We start from the raw sequence: 16,436 nt of genomic DNA, 5'->3' as shown, positions 1-16,436 counted from the left end.
CAATGACGCACCATCTTTTATCTTTTATAAGCTCTGTGGCTCTCTTCAGCGACCGAATTCTGAAAAATGCAACAAACAAGATTAACGGGAAATCTGCAGGGTCACTCTTAGGGTTAATTGCCTGGCGTTGCGAGTGCCAAGGCTTTTTGAGCCGGACAGACAAAAAGCAAACTGTGTAGTTTTGACAATAGATTCACTCTCTGACTCAGAAGCTGCGGAAGTCCCGACATGGGGCAGCTGAAAGTTGTTAATAGTCCAGAAGTGTGCACTCCAAGGAAGTAATCACGCAGAAGAGCTTTTTTGGGGGGTGAAGGGAGGGTAAAACCTCAATTCCTGCTTGCTGCCTTTGAGGAAGTCACGGTTAGCGCTGCCAGTGGGAGGCCTGGGAGGTTCTGCTGTCAAGTGTCAGCCTTGCTCCTCATTAGGGTTTAGGCACCACACTGGGTCAACATGGCATGTTTGTGTGAATTTATCCAAACAAGCTTTTTGTCATCAGCGTTAGATAGTAAATAGCCAATAAGCAATCTCTTCAAACCGCAGTGTAGTTTAACTCCTATAAGGTTTAGAGTGCATGGTCTAGGAAAGGCTTTTTGTTGTTGGGGTTTCTGAGGACAATCGCAATCGTCCTCAATGTTGACAACGATCTCTCTCATTGGTGAATCAAAGGGAACAGTTTGGGAATGCCAACATATTCTCCAAGATCGACTGGCAGAAACAGTTCCAGGAAAATAAGGTGAGCAAGTCCAAGATGCAACGAGCCTGGTGTCTGCGTGGACAGTGTTAGAGCGCCCTCTGCAGGATTTAAATAGAATGACAGTCTTGGTAAGGATGGAAGACGGCTCATCAGTGAAACCACTGAATTTTAGCACCTTTTCTAAAATGATTTTTAAGACATCTCACCTGTATCGCTTCATTAGACTATAAAGGCACTTACTAAAAAAAGCATCAATTCCAGCTTGGACTATCACTTTAGAAGTGATCTGCTTTTTATTTTAGACTTTGCAGACGTTTGTCAAACTGTATACAGAAATATTTCCCACCTTAGTCAAAATGAAAGTCAGTGAGAAACTTCAGTTTAAATTGCTGTTGATTTCGGAAGACCTTCCATCTGTCTGTCCATCCTTTTTCAGGAGGGGTGTTGGTGCCTGTCTCCAGCGAACGTTTCAGGCAAGAGACAGGGTCACCCTGGACAGGTCGCCAGTCTGTCGCAGGGCATTTGGAAGACCACACAACTTTATGATACAAAATCAATAGGTAGGGATTGATGAATTTGGGGGCATCTCAGCTTAAATTCAAGTAAAAATTGATTGATTAGTCACAGTTTCAGGTTTTCCTGTGTGCCTCGGTGTGTTGAATATATTGAGTTTGACCTAAGACTCGTTGAGTCTGCACTTTATATCCAGTCAACATCCGAATAACTTTTAATCCTTAAGCATAGATTCGACTTTTCATGTTGTAGACTGGTCGACCTGTCGTCCATCTGGAGAGGCATGGCGTTCCACTCTTCTTGAAGGTTTGCCCTTTGGTCATTGAGGTTCGACTGCAGCAGTTCACTGGGGTTATACACACAGACATTTCTGTTTCAGTAATAATAGCCAGACTGTAGATTCTTACCTTAACTGGGCGACATCAGGAATCCTGTCAAATCTAGTAGATTCCATAAAAGAAATAAACACAGCTGCATTGGGGTACTATGTTCAACCTTCCTGTTATCTGCCGAAAATCTCCCTCTCTCATAGTCTTAATGAACCGGACGTGTTTTAACATGTCATAGAAAGTTTCTTCTTCATTTTTAACTTCACATATTCAAAATGTCACCATGAATTTTTGGTCCAGTGAAAACTTTTTAGTACACTTGAAATAAGACTAAACTAAACTAATTCTCAAGTAACTTTTCAGCAAGAAGTAGGAACTTCTCTTAAGTCTGCACTGGCAGACATTTTTACAAAAATATTTTCATAATCAAAACTAAGGACTTTGGTAACACTTTATTTGAAGGGGGGTGAATAAGACTGTCATGAGCATGAATAAGCCTTCATGAATATTTATGACTGTTGTCATAAAGTGTAATTCGGTAAATTATGACACTTTTAATACAAAGTTGAGATTATTCAAAATGTCTTTGTTATGACAACTTGACATTAACCAAGAAATCATTACTGTTTAAACTTTACCTTTAATAACATAAAGTTACCTAATTTTTAAAGTGCAATCAGTAATACTTTTATAACAAATTTATATCAGTAATGATTTCTTGGTTAATGTCAAGTTGTCATAACAAAGACATTTTGAATAATGTCAACTTTGTATTAAAAGTGTCATAATTTACCGAATGACGCTTTATGACAACAGTCATAAATATTAATTAAGGCTTATTCATGTTTATGACAGTGTCATGTCAGCCTTACTCAACCCCCTTCAAATAAAGTGTTACCAGGACTTTTTAAATTAAAACAAGCTCCTATGTCTTACTGAAAAGTTATCTGTTAGTTGTGTTTTGTTTTTTTCCCCCCCCCAAGCGTACCAAGACATTTGCACTAGAAAGTGGGCCAAAACACCCGGGTAAAACTGTGTGTTCCTACAGTGTTTGCCTTAAGAAACATCTCGTTATATTTTATTTGGATTCAACCTGATGGCACAAAAAAGTGCTTTCATTTTCAACTGTGAATCACCAACAAGAGTTGGAAGATAAGAGATTTAAAAATATCAGTAACTCAAAATTGGCCAAAGAAAACCAAAACCATTGCTTGTAATGAAGTAGGGAACGACACGAAAACAATTAAAAAAATCTCCACAAGGGTTTTTCATAGGCTACAAATGTCATTTTTTATTATTACTTTAAATAAGGTCTAAATAAAGGGACTAAAGACATGCTCATGTCACTTCTTACATTATCAAAAATACGGTGCGGGTTGCAGAAAACGACCCAGGGAGAAGGAAGCGTGCCGAGGGGTTCACTCTTTGAGATACGGCTCACCAGTAACCTTGGACGGCGTTGTCAAACGGAGGCAGTGATTTTTGACCAAAGAGCTGTCACGGTCAAGAGAACAAAACAAACAAGAAACAAAACAAAAACTGAAAGACCTGGATTCATATGAACTTCCCTCTCCCCTCCAGATGTCCTTACGACAGAAATTAAAAAGCAAAGACGGAAAATAAAAACACACAAAGGCGGGGGGGCAGAAAAGAAGAACAAAAAAAAAAAAATCATAAGTGTTTCATTAACAACTCCCTTTGGTAAAAATGGTAATAAATGGGCTCGCATTTGTCTGTCTCATGTACATCCTAACTTTAGCCGTTAATCACTAAAGTCCACAGTAAGATTGGAAAGACTAGCACAACAACACGGATCCGTCATAAAAAGTCTGAGACTATTTACAGAGTATTTACAACATGAGCGGGATGAGGACAGTCCTCCAGAATGAGTCGAGTGAGTGTGTGTGTGTGTGTGTGTGTGTGCGTGCGTGCGTTCAGTGAGCGAGCTGGTGTATTGGCAGAGGGCGTCTTTAAAAGGTCGACTTCCAGGGCGGCGAGGATCTTGTGTGTTAATAGAACTATATATAATATATATACACAACACATACACTGGAATACATGTCAGGATCTGACATTCACAAGCTATACAATTTTACAGTTGGAGGAACAAACAGTGTTGTGATTTTTTTATTTTTATTTTTTTTACTTTTTGTCGCTTTTATTACATGAAACGAAACAGTGCTTTCCTGCGGTAACCAGACAGCACCGCGTAGGGCTCAGGCACAGTCTGTAATAATGCTGCCGTGTGTTTCGGAAAAAGAAACGTGAACCCAGACCCCCCAACCCCCCCGAACCTCCCGCTTTCCACCCGGTGACGACGCGTGATCTGGATTCTGTCGTGAACGCGGGAATGTCGTGTCGGAACCAGACCCTCCAAACCCCTTCCTCCTTCTGGATAAGTGCACTTTGCTTCATCTCATTGTTTTTCCCATAAATAACGCCTCAGGTAGGAAGATGGGAGCTCCGATGGCTTCTGACTGGAGGAGCGGCTGGCGGCGAGCCGAAGCAAAGCTCGGTTCGGAGGAAAGTCCAGAAAGCACCACTCGCCGTTTCGCTGCCACCTGTCGGAAACCGGCTCAAGGAAGAAAATGTTTGTGCCGTGGCTCTGAGTGCTGGTTGGAGCTCAGGAACGTGAGCACTCCTAAGTTTTGGCACCAAAAGGCCCTGTGGGAAAAAAGAAAAAAAAAAAAAAAAAAAAAAAAAAAGAGCTGGGCCCAGCTAAAAACGCTGGTAAAACAACGAAACGAACAGAAAACCTGTCATCCTGCCGCCCTGGATGTAACACATGAGGGAGCGAATATCAGCGTTGCTCCCATGTTGGCCTTTAAAAATAATAATAATAATAAAAAAAAATCACAATATTAATCCCTACCTCTACATTGTGGCCTCAGACCACACCTCCCCCCAGGAGTCCACTATGTCTCCTCCCTTCCCCCCCCCGCCGCCGTCAGCTACGGCGCCTTGCTCGGCGTGCTGTATTTCACGCGGTACTTGTTGATGTTCATGAAGTGGAGGACCTCCGGGTGGCGCGTGGTGGAGCAGGGCAGCAGGCCGTCGCGCCCTTCGCCCATCAGCCACTTGGTGGTGTCGGCGCTCATGTCGCGGGTGACGTGCTCTTTGACCCAGGCATCCACCCAGGCCTGGAAGCGCTTGTGCAGCCGCGTGCTCACCCTCTCGTGTGACTGAGGAGGGACAAACAGGAAGGGATGTAATATTTGTATGTCTTTTAAACAGCACAGAGCAGCAAAGTCAGAGTCAGACTTTAACTTGGTGGAAAAAGTTTTGGTGAGTACCTGGTGAGCCCTCATCAGGGCGGTGCGTCGATACATGTAGTCCTCAGACTTAAAGACGTAGACCATTTTGTAGGAGTTTAGTTTGAACATGCACTCCATCTTCTCCTTCTCCAAGGATTTCTTCCCTCCTTCGCAGGCCTCCTTGTCCATCTGCTCCCTGCCCTTCTGGTACTTCCGGATCCGTCTTAGGTTCCTGGTAGGAAGAACGGGACATAATATCCTGAGGTTAATCGTGTCGGAACAAATTCGTCAGCCTTAAATTAATCAAACAAGAACTCATATCTGAGTATCACATCTATCATAAGATAGATGTGATACTGAAAGCATTTAAGCAAGCATTAGCTTTTTAGCTAATTTTGACTTGAACCAAAATTAGCTTACTTAAGTTTAATTAAGTAAATTTGGCTTATATTAGTTTACTTTAGCTAAAATTGCTAAGTATAGCTCTTGTAAGTCATAAATCATTAAGCTAACATTTCCTTCTTAGCTAATTTTGACCTAACTTACGTAATGTATTAAGCTAATGTTACCCAATGTGCTAGCAAAAGCCAACGTTTAAGCATTTAAGCAAACATACCTTTGTTAATAATTTTGACTTGGACAAACATTAGCGTACCGAATCGATTAAGTTAAAGTTGCTAAGCATGTTAGCGTGAGCCAACATGATAATGACAGCATTTGAGCTAACGTTAGCTTTTTAACTTCTAATTTTGACTTGCGTCCAGAGGTTAATTGTGTCGGGACTTAAATGATTCTAACAAGGACTCACATTTGAACCATCACATCTGTCACTAAGTGTCAGAAATTTGACACATGAGGAGGAAGAACAAAAGAGAGTACCTGGGAAGAAACACGGGCTTCTGGGCGAGGTGCTCCCTCAGCTCCGGAGTGGTGGAGTCCGGGTTTAGGTAACGTCCAACGTAGTCGGACCAACGCTGCAAACACAAAACAACAGGGTTCGTTCACTTTTCCCACAGTAAAATTCAAGAACCTTTCAAGCATTTCCAAGGCAAGTTTTCCAAACTTTTCCAACACCACACTTTGGAAATTAAAGCAATACAAATTAACAATAAAAAAAGACTATTTCAATTCACTGTAACTTGAGATAATTTATTATCGTTATTAAAAATGTCTTGTGATAGTATTCTATGAACAACAGCAGGGACGAGGTAAACTAAAATGTAATGTTTTGAAATGTCTCTCTCACAAACAGCCTGTACGCCTGACTGATCCAAGAACAAAACAGAAATTTAACAAAAAAATCCCACAAATTCAATTGCGTGGTTTAACGTATAAAATATAAGCCGCGCTTTTTTTCAGTTAAGTTATTGAGCCATTAGGAATAATAGATATCCATAAAATTGAAACAATCTCAAGAAATCTTGTGAAGGTAAATTGCCTTCCTGCTTAAATTAAACACTTAAAGACAACAATATACAAAAAGTTACAAAAAAATATTCTCAATAAATTTTCTGCAGCTTAGCAAATAGAAATAATTTTGGAAATTGGAAACTGACCTAAAACAAAGAAAAATTTGTCTGATTTCACTTCAGAAATAATATTTATGTGTTTTTATTAGGCGTATGAAAGTACCTTTTTCAGCTGTAAATAACATTTTCCAAATTTAGTCTTTTAATAAAACGTTGGATTACACTTTATTCCAAAACTGCAGTGTGAAAATCAAGCACTTTACACAGAAATTGAGAATTCGCCAAGCCTTGGAACCACCTGGGTGAAATTCAAACATTTTCAAGGATCTGAAGCAGACAGCTGAATGTTCAGAGCCAACACGCGTCAGGTGAGCGACCTCTGACCTCAGTCTCCAAAGGCTCGTCAGAGTTCTCCTCCTCTGTGTCGAGCAGCTCCACTGTCAGCTGCACTTGCCTTCTGCTTTTCAAAAACATCACCTGAGGGAGCGAGAAGAGGGAGAAGAAGTCAAACCACTGAAAATAACCAAAAGTTGGAATTATAATCACAGAAAAAGAGTCGGTGAAGACTGGATGTTCCTCCCAGCAGTAACGCTCATCTAAACTCCATTTTAATGGAGAAAAACAAAAATCACTTTAGAAAAACAAAACCTAAAAATTTTGGATCGCTTTAGTAAATAAATCAAACACCAATCCTAAGAAACCTTGCAACCAGCTGCAACAGTGACTTTTTCTTTCTCAGTGTCTGAGCCAAATGAATAGTAGTTTGTACGCAGCAGAAGAAGTAGATTCTCTTCCATCTGCTACAGGCAGCAAGAGCTTGAAGGGATTGTTTTTTTTTTTAGGGTCAATGACTAAAGAACCTTAAAATACCAATTTAAAACAGTGTTAAGACTCTCATGACTAAAACGAGGATTGATTATATCAAGAATAGATGAGACTTTCAGTCACTTCCCTTCACTTTTGCTATTTAGATTAAGTCATTTAGTGACTCTGCAGGTCGGACGGTGAACAGAACTGGGTGAGACTTGTGAAATTAAGGGATTATTTTATTTTGCAAGAGGCGCAGAATGCCTTTTCACATACGGTAAAAATTGTTTGATGATCTAAAAATTTAAGGTTGACAGAAAAAAAAAGAAGCAACAACAAAAGTAGTATTTCCATTATTTCTCAACTCAAGATAGGAAAATGAAAAGAATAATTATAAACAACAGGAAATTAAAAGAATAAGACGACTAATGCCCTTTAATTTGGTAAAGCTGAATGCTCACCTTGAAGCAGTTCTCGTCAGACATGAGCTGCTCGGCTTTACGCTGGTAGGCCGCCTCGGCCGGGCTCCTCGACGGCTGCGCGGACGTGGTCCCCCCGGTGGCACCATTCCCACTCTCGGCCAGGTACAGGTCAGTCACCTGAACGCAGATCTCGTCGCTCACTATGTGCTGCAGCTACAGAGGGAGGAGAGGAGAAAGTGAGGGGGGGTTGAAGGAGGTCAGACTTGCGGCGCCAACAGAGAACGCGGCTCTGAGCGAGCGGGGCCCGTTACCTGCCGGACGATGCTCTGGATGAGCTTGTCCATGGTGAAGGCGATGTAAGCGTGTATGGTGAACATTTCCCTCAGGGAGTCCTCGTACTGAGACGCCTCCATGTTCCCGTCAAGCAAATTCCGGACCATCTCCAGGAAGGCCGAGTAGTAATCCTCCACTTCGATGTCCACTGGAGAGCAGAGGCGTTATGAACGTTATGCTTTTCACAATTCTTACAGTACTGCATTCTATCAATTAAAACAAAATGATAAAAGAGTTCAAATCAAATTTTTGATTTGTATTTTAGCGATTAGCTTAGCCAACATGTATTCCCCATATCTTTAATAGTTTTATCAGAAATTTGAGGTTATTTTCACTTTTCTAAAATGAAGCATGTTCAGTAAAAAAAAAAAAAAAGAAACTCTCAGCGTGTTTATCTGTGAAGTTTCACTCACTGGGCTCTTTGAGTCGCAGCTGGACGGCGGGGTTGTCGTTCTTCTCCTTCTTCAGCCCCAGCACCTCCCTCTCCCAGTCCCGCTCGCGGACGTCGTCGTCGATCTGCCGCTCCGCCTGCTCGTACAGCCTCAGCAGCCGCGAGCACAGCGTCTGGTGCAGCCGCAAGAAGATGTACCAGTTGTTGTTGACAAAGAAGAGGTTGTAAGCGTCGTCCTCGCACGAGCGCAGCCTCTGCGCCGCCGTGTTGCCGAACAGCAGCTTGGACTTGGAGGGGCTCCCGCTGTCTGGGACGCCGTTGTGCTTCTTGGACGCGCCCGCCTCGTCCGGCTCGCCGTCCTCTTCCTCCTCCTCCTCCTCCAGGTCCGACAGCTCGCCGCGCTGCGCGAACAGCATGTCGGGGATGAAGTGGTAGATGATCTGCTTGATCTTGTACTTGTCCTCCTTCTGAATGCTGGTCTGCCGCTTCACGTGGTGAATGATGAGCGCTGCCGCGTCCTCCAGGATCTGGCTGTCCTCGTACGCCAGCGTCAGATGGGGGCCCGTGGGGGCCGCGGCGTTCTCCTCCGACACCTGCTCCTGCCGCTGGAAGTCAAGACGTAGCTTTACAGACATCAGATTCTCCCTACAGCGCAGCAGATAACTGAGTATTTCAGCAAAATCTCTCACGTGCGGATGAACCTAGATTGGCCATTGACTTCCTGCGCTTTCTCCCATTCACTTTGATTACTCCGTTAAAATTTCAAACGGGCCAATCAGCAAACAGAAGGAGAAGTTGTGGCGTTGATTTTCTGCGCTGCTATGTAATTCTAGTCTACCTTCAGATTTAGAAATGGCAGTGGAGGAAGTGAACAAAACCGTTCACTTTGTCTGCGTTAGCCACATTTCCAAATATTGACTTAGCATTACATAAGTCACAGGCAAATGTTGTGCTGACATTTAAAACCTCAACAGAGTCCACGACTCCAGGAAGCCCAGTCCTTTTGAACAAAGCAGCGCATAGCAAAAGGGGCTAGCAAGGCTAACAAGAACCTAACACAGATGTTTCTAGGGGTAGTTTTCTAAAACATTTTTTAGCCACTTAAAAATTAGAGCCACAGGCCATTTTTCAAAATGGCCACCATACTCGTCAAGGAAAAAATTCTTTGCACTAAATTTGGCAATATTTATCACAACTTAATATTTTTGGTGTCAAATCCTACATAACTGGATCCACAGAAATTATACTTCCTGATAGCTTTCTTTTTTATTTTTCAAGATGGTCGCCATGGTCGTTAGAAAATATTTGCATTAAACTGGCCAATTAGATTAAAGTGTTGGGCAGAGCTACCCGAAAGGTTAAGTTCACTAACCACTAATTTGTTCAAAAAGAAGCCTCGCGCCGCTAACGCCAAGTCATTAAAAGCATAGAAAAATGAGTGGAAGCTAACGCTAAAAATTAAGACGCTGAATCTATGTCACCAGTTGATGACTGGTGGGAGACGTGCAAACAGTAACATGCTCGGTTTTTGATTTTGCTGGATATTATTGAAAGTTGTATGAATAGGAAGATCATAGCTGTTGATGCGACACAAAGCTAATCAAAGTCATGAAAATCTGTAACGTCTTAGGACAATATCTGGCTTAAACAGCTCAGAAACGGCAGCCATATTGGAAATGGCTCTCATCTTGAAATTAAAGTGGAAAATATGAAAAACATACAACACAAGGGGTGAACATGCAATTTTTCATGCTTGTATCCACACTTGAAAGCTTTTCACAGTAATATTCTGCACTATCATAAACACTGGAGATGAACAAGAAAGACGAAACGCGGAAATTCGTTACCTCATCATAGATGCTTTCGATTTCATTCAGCAAAGACTTGGATCGAAGCACTTTGGTGTCGTTCTGTTTGAAGTTGATGCCTTGGTGGTCCAGAGACTTGAGGTAATACTTCTCATTCTGCTCCCTCCAGATCTTGTTGAAGCCTCGCTGGGCTTCCCGCCACTCCTCTTCCTTTGTCTTTAACCTGGCCGCAACAGAAGACAAAGTCAAGTGAAGTCAAGCGAAAACTCCGCAACCCCAAGAGGCGTCTTTTAAGGTTGAAACCCTGAACTTTTACACGCTTTGGTATCGAATCTGACAAAACAGGAAGTCTTTGGTTCAGCAGATACCTTTTCAGCACGATGGGAACAGAAACGGCCGGGTTCTTCTTCAGGCCATCGAGGATGTCGGGAGCTTTGTCTCCGTATATCCTCTGGATGGCCTTGCGGTGGATGACCTCCGAGGAGCCACCCAGCGTGTTGTCCAGCCGAAACTTGGCCTGCTCCTCGGCGGACATGCGGGACAGCTTCCGCTGCACCGTCTCCAGCACTCTGATGGTGGTCAGGTTGGTCTCGAGGACCACGTCCAGCTGTGTCGAGACAAGAACTGTTAAAAAAGTGTCCGCTCATGACGGATGGGGGGCAACCAAACCAAAAATGCTCGCTACGGGAATAAAAACCATGTAGAAGAGAAAGCTGAGAATGTTCCTGCTCACCTCGAAGCGTTCGTCCTCACACCTGTAGATGTGCTCCTCGTACTGAGTTTTCTTGGAGCTGACAAACGTGGAGTCCTCGGACCACGAGGGAAAGGAGACCCAGGTGTCATTCAGGACCTGGACGCGGGGCAGGAAAGACTCAAACAATGTCCACAGACGGGATGGAAACGAAGCATTTCGCTCCAACTGCATATTTTAAACTTGAGACCAAAAGTGACGTTTGAACCGCATTGCATTCTAAACAATAAAATGTTTTTTTTTTCTTCATTAAAAATAGAAACTGAATTGTTTTTACTAGCATTTTCTCTTCCATAAATTATTTTACTAGCTTAAGCGGCTATGACAAAATGGAACAATTTTTTTATTTGATTACTTGATCACTAAAATATTTACAACAATCTTAGGTGCCACTTCAAAAAGTGGATCCTTAATAACCAGGGACAATAATTATGTAAAAAAACAAACAAAAAAAACATTATATGATACCACTCAACTCTCTAATTTTCAAGTTTTTTTTTCATATATATAAAGGTAAAACATAAAGTTCTATCACAAGAAAAATACCTGTTTTTCCATATAAAAGTTTAAACTTTTTCTTTATTTCTCAGTCAAATAAAGAAATACTTGATATTTTGGCTTTACAATAACCAAGTTTTATGTTTTATATTAGCAAACTTAGATCAAATTTGCAAAGTTAAAAAGCTTTTGTGGGTCTAGAAAAACGTATTTTGTTGCCGCAAGAGCAATTGTTTCACAAGTAGCGCAAGTCCTACTTATTAGCATATATTATTAATTGCTAGTACAAAATGCTAAAAAAGAAAAAGAAAAGAGTTTAAAATGTCTCCATCAACCATCATTAACTGACTTCTAGTTCTGTTTGGTGACTCTCTAAACATTCTTAGGAACCCAATGTCATTGATCTTATAACCCAACCGTAACAGAAATGAAACGTACGACTCTTAACGTGCCTCACCTCCTTACAAAGCGGAGTTCTGCCGGTGCACTTGGGTTGCTGGTAGCTTTTGGGCAAAGCTCTGTAGCTGGAACCCAGCCTCTTACAGGAAGCGTAATCGATCTCCATAGCGATGCCCTCGGTGGCGCGTTCCTTGGGGTACGTCTCAATGTGGGACATTTCGCGATAGCCCAGGAAGTTCTTGAACCAGTTGAACAGCTCTGGAAATTTCCTGTGAATCAGAATTAGGCAAAAAAAAAAAAAGCACAAAAACACTAAGAGACAAGGGCTGTTTAAATAGTTTTTAGATCATATGACGGGTTTACGTACCCCAAAAAGGGCAGCACCAGCTGCACCAGTTCAGCCCTGGAGATCACCTCCTGGTTAAAGATGATCAGGCAGCGTAAGAAGCTGTCGTAAGCCTCGGCACTCCGCAAGGCTTTGCGGACCTACGTAGGACAATGTCAGGGGTTATAATGTGCAAACACGCAAATGTGACTGTCCAAAAACAGAAAACTCCCAGTTTTCAACCAGTTCACCCTTAATGATACCTTTAACTTCACTGGAGAGTAGAAAAATTAGGGATGCACAATTTCTGATTTTGGCTGATACTGAATTTTTTGCCTGAAAAGTCACTAAATAAAGCAACAAAGTCGCTAAGACGTTAACAGTTGGGTGACTATTGTTAACCATGCAGTCATCCGTGTCTAGTGGCTGAGCAAAACGGGACAGTGTTTGATTTTTAGGCCTATACAGAGGTAGATGATATCACTGGATAAGTAAATATAGTCTGTCGATCTTCCAAAACTAAGAAATTTGGGGACAATTTGTCAGGGCATTCCATTGTTTCATTTTCAAACAACAATAAGCCAAACTTACCTTTTCAAAGAACAGCGACTCTGTGCCGACTCCGTGTTTGCTGGGATCGGCCACCGGAGAGTCCTTCAGATTCAGTAACTTGGGCTTTTTCTGCAGAGAGAACAAATACACATATAGGAAGGCCCATTAACAATAAACCAGAGATGAAGGCGAAAACAAAAACAGAGAAGGGATAAAGCTTCAGCGGAATGTGTGTGCAAACCTTGACGGGTGGCGTGGGCCCCGGAGTCGGGTGGCGTCGGATCTGACAGCCGTTCTGATTGGGCCTCTGTTTGTTGTTGAGCACCACCTTTTTGGTGGTGAGGCCGTGGTCGTTCTTTACGGACTCGGCCTTCTCTGCGTTGGTCTTACTTAGCATCTGGTGGGAAAGACACAACAGTGACTGAGATACGTCTCACGGCATTTTTTAGAGAAAGTTGTGGAGAAGATGGGGTTAGGTTGCTCTGTTCAATCTATCATCTAAAATTGGAAAGAGGATAGCTAAACTCCAAACCTAACAAGATGTACCATGACAGGCTGGACAAGAAGAACCTTAACCAGAAGAACTTCAGAGTAACTTTTTGGAGGAGCTCCAAAGAGTCACAGCTCTAACTGGAGAAGCTGCTGGTGAGTGATGAAGTGGATCACATTTCTAAGCGTCCCTGGTAATTCCTCTGTTCCAGAGAAATGTGGCTGCAGGATAGTTGAGAATTAGACTGAAGAGGACCAGTGTGGTTTGCCTCCTGGTTGTAGAACAGTGGACCAGCCCTACGCCCTCAGCAGTTTCCTGGAGAATGGACAGGAGTTCGTCCAACCAGTCTGCAGGTCTTTTGTAGACTTGGACAAGGCGTTCAGTTGCGTCGCTCTAGGAGTCCCGTTGGGGGTACTTCAGGAATATGGAGCACCAGACCCTTGATATGGGCTGTCAGGTCCCAGAATGACCAATTTAACAGCTTGGTTCACATTGCTGGGGGTAAGTCAGGCTTGTTTCTGATGAAAGACGTTCTCTATCAAAGTTGCCCTTTGTCACAGATTCTGCTCCTTCTAGGCACAGCCAAGGTATTGAGGGGACCTGTTTTGTTGGCCTAAGAATCGGGTCTCTGCTTTTTGCAGACAATGCGGACCTGTTGGTTTCAGGAAAGTGATCTCCAGCTTTTACTGGAGAAGTTCTGGGCCAAGACCAAAGTCTTGAGTTGGAACAGCTAGAGTACCCTTGCCGGGCTTCAGACAAATTCATGCCTCAAGTCGAAAAGTCTAAGTAATCCCACCAATCAAGGACAACTTGATAGGTATATTGATACTGCGTCTGCAGTGATGCAAGCGCTGTAGTGGTCTGTCGTTGTGAAGACAGAGCTAAGCCAAATGGCGATGCTTTTCATTTACCGGTCGATCTACGTTCTTCTCTCATCATCATGAGTTTGGGTAATGACTGAAAGAATGAGATTGTGGATACAAGCGCTCTCAATGAGTTTCCTACGCAGGGTGTCTTGGCTCAGAGTTAGAGACATGGTGAGAAACTTAGTCAGAGGGACTCCACATCAAGAGGAGCCAGTTGAAGTGGCTCAGGTATCTGGCTATGAAGCCTCCCAGGTGAGGTATTCTGATTCCTAAGGGTAATTTAGAGAGACCATTGAACCTAATAAACATCTAATAGTCATGTTCTTGGATGGGTCTCCAGAAAGAACTCACTGTATGGAGAACAAGCAGACTCTGTACAACAACATCCCAAGCTGGGCTATGAGCAGGATGTGGACTATGAGTCCAGCGTGGACCAACTTGCTCCAAGGCCACAACAACTCAACAACAACAGGTCCACTGTGCATTCACTGGAAGACTAAACGAGAGAGTCACAGTTCGAAGAAAGATATAGGAATTCAAATCAAAGGTTCCCTCAAGTCAAATAGGGCACACGGCAAACATGTGGAAGAAGGTGGTCTTGTCAGATGGGACTGACCAGCTGACCAATTCACATTACCATGAACTTTGTTGACTTTTCTTCACCAAAACACAAACAAAGGAGGGGGCTCACCTCAAACACACACCATACTTTCAAATAAAACACACTGAAGTTTGAGATTATGAAGCAGAAACAATGTGGAAAAAGTCTTACTGCTGAACTATTGGCATCAGGGAGAAACTGTCCAAACTCCGATAGCAGATCCTCCTGGTTCTTGAAGAGTCTGGCCACCTGAGCATAGACCTCCTGCTCTGTCAGAGCCGGCGTATAGTTACCTCCAGCCTCTTTAGCATTACGCTGCTCCTTCTACGGTGCAGAAACAAAGAAAAAGTTACATTTTGTAACAACTCAGATTAATTAGAGCACACTCCAAGCTTTCTGCTTTCATCCAGACAGACCTGGTACGTGTGGAGAATCTCCAGAAAGGCTTTATAGATGTCTGGCTGGCCCTGGAAGCGGTTCTTGATCTTGTTGACGTAGTTGATGGCGTGGTTGAACTCCACGGGCTGGTTGTTCTGCATAGGCGGGCCAGCAGGGGTCCCACTGAGGGCCGGGTGGAGCTGCACGGGTGGAGAGCGGGGGGAGGTGTATGCGGGGATGGACGGATTGGTCTGGCCGGTTGGTGTCAGCGCCTGTGGCTGAGGAGGCTAAAACAGAAAAAGTGCTATGTTAAAATGCGATGCATGCGCACAACAACGCTGTAGAGTTCCCTCCAGCTCACCTTGCCCATCTTGGCTGGGGATGGCTGCGTCAGAAGAGGCGGAGCGGCTGTGGCGGCAGTGGTTGTCGCAGCAGCTGGGAGCTGGGGCGGGTGCTGGGTGGCTGCTCCCGTTATGGGGATGTTCTGGACCGAGATGCCGTGCGGCGTTATGTGGTGGATCTGACCTGGCGTCGTTACGTTGACCAGGTCGTTGGTCTGGACCTCGATCTTGTACCCCGGGGGGAGGAAAGTGTTGAACCCCATGATGAGGTCGGGGTGACCTTTGAAGAGCTGCGACACCCTGCTGATGACCCCGGGAGTATCGATGCTGATGAACACACACACACAAACAATGCAGCGGTGATGAGCTTAGGAGCTGGAATAAGCTACTGTTACCTGATTTGTGAGACCTACATCTGGCTGTCTCACCTTTGCGACTTGAACTCTTTCATTATATCTAAAAAGTCATTGTAGACCTGAGGCTGGTTCCCAAACTGGAGCTTCACTTGATCCAAATACGACAAAGCGTCTTCCACCTAACAGACATGGAGGGCAAGGCAGACATGATCATATTCACGTTCTACAGATGCAAAACTCTTGATTGACGACTAAGGGAATCAGAGGCAGACGCTTGGACTGACTTACCTTAAGCCTCTGGAACTGCTGGTGACCTTGTGCAGAGGATGGAGGGGCCGCTGTGTGCCCGTGCCCTGACATCACCGAGGGCCCGTGGGACTGAACGGCGGGACTGTGATGGTGGGGCCCAGTGTGGACCGCTGGACTCGGGGCGTGACTGTGACCGCCACTGTTCTGGGCCACGGTAGGGACCTGAGGAAGGAGAGACACTTTTAATAAGAAGGATTTCGCTGAACAGAGTGAGGACACAGTATTTCACTGACTTACTACTTATTATTTACACCCCATGAAATTATCCATATATTCATGTTACAACCACAATGTTCTAATTCATGGCACAGCCCCAAGTTTCCATGAACATTACTATAATTATAACTATGGGACAGAGCAACACAAAGTAGTGTGTAACTGAAAAGTCGTCCACCTAATTGCCAAGTTCACCCGACAAGATTTCTATGTTGATTTTTGTTCTGATTTCCCCATCATTCAATCTTAGGATAACCTGATAAGAGAGATTGGTCTTAAGGCAGTGGTTCCCAAACTTTTTCTTCTGCGCCCCCCCAGTGGTTTCCAAACATTT

At 43.6% G+C, this 16,436-nt stretch overlaps 1 protein-coding gene across 2 annotated transcripts in view; it reads right to left on the bottom strand.

Moving 5' to 3' along the window:
• Positions 1 to 2,800: 2,800 nt before the first annotated feature.
• Positions 2,801 to 16,436, bottom strand: part of sin3aa (SIN3 transcription regulator family member Aa) — a 20,951-nt gene continuing 7,315 nt past the window's right edge. For both annotated transcript variants that reach the window (XM_016668829.1, XM_007546804.2), the window contains exons 3-21: positions 15,866 to 16,048; positions 15,650 to 15,756; positions 15,242 to 15,548; positions 14,919 to 15,167; positions 14,674 to 14,826; positions 12,787 to 12,942; positions 12,585 to 12,674; positions 12,036 to 12,154; positions 11,727 to 11,937; positions 10,754 to 10,870; positions 10,389 to 10,627; positions 10,060 to 10,243; positions 8,235 to 8,817; positions 7,800 to 7,969; positions 7,528 to 7,701; positions 6,644 to 6,736; positions 5,670 to 5,764; positions 4,830 to 5,022; positions 2,801 to 4,718 (exon numbers count right to left, since the gene is read on the bottom strand). In XM_016668829.1, coding sequence (XP_016524315.1) covers positions 4,488 to 4,718; positions 4,830 to 5,022; positions 5,670 to 5,764; positions 6,644 to 6,736; positions 7,528 to 7,701; positions 7,800 to 7,969; positions 8,235 to 8,817; positions 10,060 to 10,243; positions 10,389 to 10,627; positions 10,754 to 10,870; positions 11,727 to 11,937; positions 12,036 to 12,154; positions 12,585 to 12,674; positions 12,787 to 12,942; positions 14,674 to 14,826; positions 14,919 to 15,167; positions 15,242 to 15,548; positions 15,650 to 15,756; positions 15,866 to 16,048 — 3,654 coding nt within the window. In that variant the 3' untranslated portion in view covers positions 2,801 to 4,487. The remainder of the gene's footprint in view (positions 4,719 to 4,829; positions 5,023 to 5,669; positions 5,765 to 6,643; positions 6,737 to 7,527; positions 7,702 to 7,799; positions 7,970 to 8,234; positions 8,818 to 10,059; positions 10,244 to 10,388; positions 10,628 to 10,753; positions 10,871 to 11,726; positions 11,938 to 12,035; positions 12,155 to 12,584; positions 12,675 to 12,786; positions 12,943 to 14,673; positions 14,827 to 14,918; positions 15,168 to 15,241; positions 15,549 to 15,649; positions 15,757 to 15,865; positions 16,049 to 16,436) is intronic.

This window comes from Poecilia formosa, unplaced genomic scaffold, assembly GCF_000485575.1.
Source record: "Poecilia formosa unplaced genomic scaffold, Poecilia_formosa-5.1.2 Scaffold17, whole genome shotgun sequence".
Taxonomy (NCBI): domain Eukaryota; kingdom Metazoa; phylum Chordata; class Actinopteri; order Cyprinodontiformes; family Poeciliidae; genus Poecilia; species Poecilia formosa.
The sequence above is the reverse complement of the archived record's forward strand: the minus strand, read 5'-3'. Positions and strand labels throughout refer to the sequence as shown.